The sequence below is a fragment of the Aegilops tauschii genome, chromosome 6 (genome assembly GCF_002575655.3).
Source record: "Aegilops tauschii subsp. strangulata cultivar AL8/78 chromosome 6, Aet v6.0, whole genome shotgun sequence".
Classification (NCBI taxonomy): Eukaryota; Viridiplantae; Streptophyta; class Magnoliopsida; order Poales; family Poaceae; genus Aegilops; species Aegilops tauschii.
In genome coordinates this window covers 403,965,990-403,975,088 of record NC_053040.3, presented here as the reverse complement: position 1 = coordinate 403,975,088, position 9,099 = coordinate 403,965,990, and the positions used below count along the sequence as shown (strand labels likewise).

Here is a 9,099-nt window from a genome sequence, read left to right as displayed (position 1 = left end):
TATAGTTGGGACTAAGGCTCTCTTTTCAATTGGAAATGCGAGCAAAAGACACATAAGTCAACTACACGAGTGCTTTGTCCTCTTAACTTCCACACGTCACGAGATGAGAGGGCACCAACAATGGAACATGCCTGACGTTCAACGTCAAACACCTAGATACCCAAATGCCCGCGTACATGGCATGTTGGTTGGGCGGGGACGCGACTCCCTTTTTTGTCAGGATGATGGGTGTGGAGATCACACACTTGGCCTTCCCCTTCTCTCTCCCCCTTTTCCCATTTTTCCTTTAAGCGGGGCCCATGCCCACATGACTTTTTTCATAGTTTTTTCCTCTATGAAAGATCTAAAATTTTAAAATTATTATTTTTTCCAAATTCTAAAAAATTTAAAATTTTCGAAAGTTGAAATCTCGAAACCTCAAATGTTTTACAAAGTTTATTTCTTTGGAACGTGTAAAATATCCCCAAAAGTTTCAAACTCGGACCAAGAATTTTTGAAAGAGGAAAATGTAAATTCTACAAGTGCAAAAGTAGTAAAGTTTCTAACAATAGAAGTCATCAAATATAGAAACTTTTGATTGCATTGCAACTGCCCGCCGATTGGCCTACTTTGTTATTGCTGGGACTAGGGCTCTCTTTTCAATGAAAAATGCGAGCAAGAGACACAAGTCAACTACATGGGTGGTTCAACTTCTTAAATTCCACCGACATGGGATGAGAGGACGCCAACAATGAAACAAGCCTGACGTTCAACGTCAAACACCTACGTACCCACATGAGTGCGTACATGGCAGGTTGGTCGGGTAGGGGACGCAACTCCCTTTTTTGTCGGGACGTGCTGAGTGTGGAGCTCACACCCTTGGCCTTCCCCTTCTCTCTCCCCCATTTCCCTTTTTTCTTTTAGATGGGCCCCATGTGCACATGGCTTTTTTCATGATTTTTTCCACTATGAAAGATCTAAATTTTATAAATACAAAATTTCCAAATTCTCAAAAATCTAAAGTTTCCAAAAGTTTAAATGACGAAAGTTGAAATATCAAACCTCAAATGTATTAGAAAGTTTAATTTCATTGGAAGGTTTAAAACATCCGTGAAAGTTTAAAACTCAAGCCAAGATTTTTTAAAAGAGGAGAATGTAAATTCTAAAAGTACCAAAATAGCAAAGTTTCTAAAAATGAAAGTCATCAAATATAGAAACTTTCCATTGCATTGCAGCTGCCCTTCAATTAGCCTACTTTGTTATATTTTGGACTAAGGCACTCTTGAATGGGAAATGCGAGCAAGACACACAAGTAACATATACGAGTGGTTCGACCTCTTAACTTCCACGCGACAGGGGGTGTGAGGACACTAACAATGGAACACGCCTAATATTCAACCAAACACTTACGTACCCACATGTGCGCGTACATGGCATGTTGGTCGGGCGGGGGACGCGGCTCCCGTTTTTGTCCAGGCGTGCTGGGTGTGGAGGTAACACACCTGGCCTTCTCTTTCTCTCTCCCTCTCTTCCCTTTTTCTTTTTGGCATGGCCCATGCCCACATGGCTTTTTCGTAGTTTTTTCACTATGAAAGATCTAAAAAAATGAAAATGAAAAATTCCAAATTCTTGAAAATTTAAAGTTCCAAAAAAATGCCTAAAGTTTAAATCAAGAAACCTCAAATGTTTTAGAAAATTTATTATTTTTGGAAAGTTTCAAACTTGGGCCAAGAATTTTTGAAATAGGAAAATGTAAAGTTTAAAAGCACCAAATAGTAAAGTTTCTAAAAATAGAAGTCATAAAATATAAAAACTTTCCATTGCATTGCAGTTGCCCGCCAATTAGCCTACTTTGTCATAGTTGGGACTAAGGCTCTCTTTTTCATGGGAAATGCGAGCAAGACAAACAAGTCAACTACACGAGTGATTCGACCTCCGAACTTCCACACGAAACGGGATGTGAGGACGCCAACAATGGAACATGCCTAACATTCAACGTCAAACACCTATGTACCCACATGCACGTACATGTCATGTTGGTCGGGTGGGGTGCCCACTTTTTGTCGGGATGCTGGATGTGGAGGCCACACACTTGGCCTTCCCCTTATCTCTCCCCTTATCTCTCCCCATTTCCTTTTTTTCTTTTAGGTGGATCCCATGCCCGCATGGCTTTTTTCATAGTTTTTTTCCTCTATGAACGGTCTAAAAATTTAAAAATACAAAATTTCCAAATTATCAAAAATTTAAAGTTTCCAAAAGTTTAAATGCCGAAAGTTGAAATCTCGAAAACTCAAATGTTTTAGAAAGTTTATTTTTTTTGGAATGTGTAAAACATCACCGCAAGTTTCGAACTCAGGCCAAGAATTTTTTAATGAGGAAAACCTAAACTCTAAAAGTACCAAAATAGTAAAGTTTCTAATAATAGAACTCATCAAATATAGGAACTTTCCATTGCATTGCAGCTGCCAGCCAAATGGCCTACTTTGTTACAGTTGGGACTAAGGCTCTCCTTTCAATGGGAAATGCGAGGAAGACTTACAAGTCAACTACACGAGTGGTTCGACCTCTTAATTTCCGCGCGGCATCGGATGTGAGGACGTCAACATTGGAACACGCCTGACGTTCAATGTCAAGCACCTACAAACCCACATGTGCGCTACACGGCATGTTGGTCGGGCGAGGACGCGACTCTCTTTTTTTTGTCGGGATGTGCTGGGTGTGGAGGTCATACCCTTGGCCTTTCCCTTCTCCCTCCCAATTTCCCTTTAATCTTTTAGTCAGGGCCCATGTCCAAATGGCTTTTTCATAAATTTTCCTTTATGAAAGATCTAAAAAAATTAAAATATGAAATTACATATTCTAAATTTTTTGAAGTTTCCAAAAGTTTAAATGCCGAAAATTGAAATCTTGAAACCACAAATGTTTTAAAAAATAAATATTTTTTGGAAAGTTTCAAACATCCCCGAAAGTTTCAAACATGTGCCAAGATTTTTTTAAAGAGGAAAATGTAAATTCTAAATGTGAGAAAATTGTAAATTTTCTGAAAATAGAAGTCATAGAATATAGAAACTTTCCATTGCATTGCAGCTGCCCGCCAATTAGCCTACTTTGTTATAGTTGGGACTAAGGCTCTCTTTTCAATGGAAAATGCGAGCAGCACACACAAGTCAACTACATAGTAGTTCGGCCTCTTAACTTCCATGTGACACAGGATGTGATGACGCCAACAACGGAACACGCCTGACGTTCAACATCAAACACCTACATGCCCACATGCACGAATACACGACATGTTGGACGGGAGGGGGGCGCGACTCCCTTTTTTGGTGTAAACAGATGGTGTGCCGCCTAAACATGTGGCCTCCCCTTCTCTCTCACCTTTTCTCTGTTTTCCAGTTGGCCTCACCTCCATGTTTTTTTATGTGAAACCTTCAGTTTTTTGAAAATTTAAACTTTCAAAACTTCAAGTTAAAATTCCGATTTTCTTTAAATCTGAAAGTATCAAGTTCTGAAAATATCAAAGATTCTTTGTTTTTGAAATCCAAAACTATAAAATCTGAAATTTCCAAAAATGAATCTTTAGAAAATTAAAAATCACTGAATAGCTGTAAACATAATTTTTTTTATAGTCAGAATTCGACCTCGTCTTCCTTGTGGCGGCTGACCGCCAATTAGCCGCCCATCATGCGGAGGGGAACTTTTGGTTTATGGATGTATATACACCCTATATGGAAAGAACAATAGTAATTAAATGAAAAGTTACAAAATTATAAATATATATTTGAAATAAACTTGCCCTTCGATTGTTCTTTAAAAAAAATCCACAAGGAGAAAAATTCCCTTGACTTCTTTTCAAAAAAAGAAAACAAATTTTCGGCCAAAATAGTGCGAATAGTGACCTATAATAGCAAATATATATTTTTTCCCTGAAGTCAACGCCGGTTTCGTGAAATTTTATATACTACTGCAAAAGAAAGTTATGCTTATTCTAAAAAAACTTCTGAACTATTCTTTTTCTTTTTGATTATTTTCCCTATATAAGGTGTAGATACAATCAGTAACCAGTGGATATTTCCCCAACCGTGCTTCTTTTCTGTTTTAAACTCCTCCGTGCTCTAGGTGGGAGTTGGGACGAGGGAAAATATCTGGTGCACTGGAGCTTGTGATGCTACCGTTGCACCGAACTCACGTTGCGATTTTAAAATGTTCAAAAAATTATGAAAAAAATTAGGACATTCACAGAACATCAATGTAGGTTTCCACAAAATTTCAAGTCAAAACTCGAAACATAACTCAAAAAACAAAAATGACAAATTCAACACAGAGTAGTACATAGAAGTAGAATAGTAAAATAACTTGGGCTTTAGATTTGGTCCATTATCACACTGATGTCAAATTTGTTATTTTTTGTATCTCAAAAATGTTTCAAATTTTAAAACGAAATTTGGTGACACCATACATTTATGATGTGTTAATGTGCTAGATTTTTTTTAGATTTTTTAAAATGTTTTAGGCATCCGGTGCATCGGTAGCACCACAATTACGAGTGCAACGGATACATTCCCGTTGGGACGAGGCCCCCGTTCCAGTTGATAGAGAAGCGAGACACACAAGTCGGCTACGCAAGCGGTTTCCGATCTCTTTAATTTGTACTAGGCGGCAACGGATGGGAGAACGCGAGCAACGGGACGCGCCGGCGCCGAACGCCTACGCACCCTCATCGGCGCGTACCCAACCACCTCTGGCTCATTGACGTCGTACGTCGTCTTCCTCTCTTCGCTCAGCAGGATAGTAATCACTTGCTAAAGAAGAAAAGATTCTGTTAATCGCCGCGCGTCTCGCCGGTACGGTAATCCCTTCATCCGCGAATAAGTGTATATTAGGCTTTAAAATTTATTCATAAAAGAGTGTACTTCTATCTTTTCAGTGCATTTCAAAGTAGAAAAAATACTTCTCTCTCATCATAAGGTAATCAAGAACAATACCATTCAACACATGATCTCCTTAATTTCTACATACAACTTATTAAAGATTGGATAATTAAAGAGAAGAGAGATAGTGGTTTGCATCTTCCTAATGCATTTTTCACTCTATACTTCATAATTTGTTCTAGTAAAAAAAATATGTACATTTATTCGTGGAGGGAGGGAGCAGGTGAGAAGCGAACAAAGGAGCACACCGGTGCGAGGGTATCGACTTTAAAGCCGGCCCCTGCCCTGCCCCGTAACGCATGCATGGCTCGCGGGAACTGCAATGTGGCAGCCTCACCTCGTTCTCTGCGCGACACGGCGGTACCATGCACCTTGGCATGGCACCGTGGACGTGCGTCCAGACTGGCGCAGCCCAGCCCGCGGACACCTATAAATGGGTGCCCAGGCCACAAGCCGCTCTCATCACAAGTTCACAACGCACACACTGAGTAAGTGTGTAAGTAAGTGACAGATTGAACAATGGGAGGGCGCGGCAAGAAGCGTGGTATGGAACAGGGAGTGCTCCCCGAGATTACGCATAGTTTTACTAGTAGTTGTTCATGGCGGTTCTGATTTGTTTCTGGTTTTGGTTTCAGGTGGTGCGAAGGGGGCCGGCCGTGAGGGCAACGGGGAGAAGCCGGCGTCGGACGGGAGCAGCGCGGTGCCGACGGCCAACGTCGTGCCCGTGACAAGGCGGGTGCAGCCGTCGAACGTCAAGATCGCCGAGTCCGCGAAGCAGCTCACCCACGACTGCGCGGCCGAGTTCGTTTTCAGCCGCAGGGCGCGCCCTCCTGCGCGGCCGGCGATGACGGCGGCCGTGTCGCCTGGCGCACCAGTGTTCACCGACGAGGAGCTGGAGTTCCTCCAGTCGGTAATTCCTCCGCCGCCGGGCGGATATTAGCGGTGCGGCGGGCAAGCTGGTCGGCCACAGGCGCAGGCGCTACCACCTGCGGGGCATGGCTATAAATGTTGTGTTGTTTTGCTTGAAGAAAAATCCCGATGTATCCAATAAGACAATAATACATACATCGGTCCCAAATTACTTGTCTTAAATTTTTCTAGATACGGATGTATCGAACATTAAAACATGTCTATATATATCCGTATCTAGATAAATGTAAGACAACTAATTTAGGACGAAGTGAGGGAGTACTAATGACATATTCAGAACTGTCTTTGTGTGAATGTCTTCGGATAGGAACTAGAAACAGAGCAAAAACAAATTAAAAATATGCTTAAGTTCCAAAACTCCTGAAAAATAGAGTATATTTGGGAGGTCACGTTCAACAAAAATGCAAAATTTGAAGTTCAAATTAAAATTCATTTGCAAGGTATAAAGAAACAAATCCAAGAAACGAATAGCGACAAACGGTGCATCACTATTTCTGTATATTTTTTCCTTACCTTCCAAATGAATTTGTGTCTGAACCTCAATTTAACCAATTTAAGAACATGATATCTCCACTATATCGTATTTTCTGAGAGATTTAAGAAAACGTGGTATGTTTGAAGTTTTCATTGCAACTGATTTCAACAAGATACTTTCTAGGAATACCTTACAACGTTATGTGGGAGAGGATGCACCCGTGCCGACATGTGTCACACGCGAAAGAGCGAGTGCTTTTTCGTTAGTTCTATGATTTTTTTTCTTTCCCTTTTCCTTTAATCTTTTCACTTAGTTGTTAGTAGATAGTTTTAGCATCTTACGAAATGAAATATAATTCTTTTTTTTCAAATATTTAATATTTATGTAAACCATACTTCAATGGTAATGTGTGTTGTCGGGTTCACTATAGGTTGCAACAGGTTAATACAATCCTAAGGGCATCTACATTTGAGGGTATATTGGTGCTGGAATTTAGTCTACTTTGGGCCAACCCAATAGCAATTTTCCAAATTCTTAATAAATCTTAGAGGCCCACTCAGCCCATTCGTTTAAGGTAAGAGGTGGAACCAAAGTTTAGTCTCACATTACTTGTTTGGTGAGAGTTGGACCTCCTTATAAGGGAGGGTGTTCCCCACATGTATGAGCATGAGAACAAGAGGGACATACACGCACGCTCCTCCTCCGCCACCCGCCGTGCCGCGTGTTGCGGGAATGAGCCGAGCCGAGATTGAATCCGAACGACGCACCTCTTCGGCTGCACTTTGTTCACTTCCTCTCCTTCTTTGCTTCACCTCCCATCGCTGTCCTCTCGCCTACTTCTCATGTGCCTATAAAAGAGAGGTCGCTCCTCTTCAGAGAGACACACCAGAACTTCTTCCTCTCGCCACCGAGTTCCAATCTCTGAGCTACTCCTGCGATCTTCCACATCTAGCCGTGGGGAGTGCGCCGCAGGTCAGGACAGTAGGCCTTCAAAACCCCATCTCTTTGAGTCCTGTACGGGAGAAGGGTGATAAGGTTTTTGGGGAGCGCTCTGCGCGACTACTGGCCGGTTCATCACGGACGCTCCGGACACCGACGACCACTTGCCCAACGACGACTTCTTCCCCGACGTCAACAACCTCTTCGACGACATGGCTGGCGAGGACACTGCCCCAAGGCCAGTGCTTTTGCCGCTGTTCCGTACGTCTTCATGTCCTCTCTGTTTATGATGATGCTACATCTTCTTGCTCTAGAGTTTCTTGTTCTAGCCTCTATACTACACAAGTTCTATTCTAGATCATCTACTTCATGTCTGCATATGCTACTTACCTTCTCTATGTCAGATTGCATGACCTGTTTTATCTATATTATTATAGTCATGTTTTATCTAGTATTTCTGTTAATAAAATCACATGGTAAATTGCTCATATTTCCAACAGTCGGGAGGGTTGGTGACGACATATGGTGGAACACATATTTGGACGAACATGATTAGGTTGAGGTGGCAGGACTAACACGATGTGTATGTGGCTTAGGTAGGAGACCTCACCTGGCGGCGGCGGATAGATGGGGAAACCCTAGAGGTGTCCTAGTGGATTTATGGAGGGGGGAGATCATGGCGTCAGGCATGTTGGCGTCGACATCGGCGTGGTGCAGGTGGTCGTTCACAGTCGTGGGTTGGGCTGGCAATTGGGTTGCGAACAGGGTAAGTCAGTAAGTGGCTCCTCTCTTTCTCTTTTTTTTTTAATTTTTTATTACAGAAAAATAGAAAAGGAGAAGGGAGAAGAATAAAAGGAATAAATGTGACATAAAACTATGGAATATTATCTGATGCTTTGTTATTAATACTTAGGCCAACAAAATTGATTCCATCAATTTTGGAGAAGAATTCAAATTGATTTAAACTAGAGGTGCAAGATAGAATTGGATAAAAATTGTGAAATGATTATGGTAGCCTATGAATATGACTTTCAAAAACGGAAAAGATTTTTAATAAATAGCATTTAACTTCCCAAAAATTGTTTGTAGAACTTTTTAGTGTGGCATTTAAGTTGTACAATGCAATGATATGATGACATGATGACTAAAAAATAACAAGGAAATGGTTGGAGGATTACTCTCGGGCTGTTTCACCCCCATCGGCTACCCCTTTAGACCACCCCTTTTGAGCCCTATATGACGAAAGTGGCATGCGCCTCTCGACCGGCCATAATTTGGAAGGAGTACCCTCTTAGGACTAAACATTCTTAGTAGAGATGAAAAGCCAGTGCAACTTGATGGATCCTAGATTAGGGGGTGATTGGCATGCCTGTTGTTGGTCCATTGGTGTGGGCCGAGGAGCCCCCTAAACTCATATACTAGTGGGCCATGTTCATCTGGTCCAAGAATAACATGAAGGAATGGTTCGAAGACTTGGTGTGTACTCCAAGATCCGGAGGTAGCCCATGGCGCATACACCCTATGCTCAAACGACTTATCTGTAAACCCTAGGTACTCCGGTATCTATATAAACCGAGGTACCAGGGACGTAGAGGACACATTCATTCTTGTACGATCTCGTGGTAGACCAATTGTACTCTGTACCCCATCCACAATCAATACAACAAAGTAGGACGTAGGGTTTTACCTCTTCGAGAGGGCCTGACCTGGGTAAACACCGGTGTCCCATGTGTTCTATTACCATCTGGCCAAGGCTACCTGATTGAGACCCCCTACCCGAAATCTGCCGAATTTGACTCCATCATTGGTGGCCCATACAGGTGCCTCTTTAGGTAGTCAAAGCGG

General features: G+C 41.9%; 1 protein-coding gene across 1 annotated transcript; it reads left to right on the top strand.

Annotated features, from left to right (window-relative positions):
• The first annotated feature begins 5,351 nt into the window (after positions 1 to 5,351).
• LOC109761193 (nuclear transcription factor Y subunit B-1-like) lies at positions 5,352 to 6,110 on the top strand. The gene is made up of 2 exons (XM_020319998.4): positions 5,352 to 5,454; positions 5,546 to 6,110. The coding sequence occupies exons 1-2, from the start codon at positions 5,430 to 5,432 to the stop codon at positions 5,848 to 5,850; spliced, it is 330 nt and encodes a 109-aa protein (XP_020175587.1). The 5' UTR covers positions 5,352 to 5,429; the 3' UTR covers positions 5,851 to 6,110.
• The last annotated feature ends 2,989 nt before the right edge of the window (positions 6,111 to 9,099 follow it).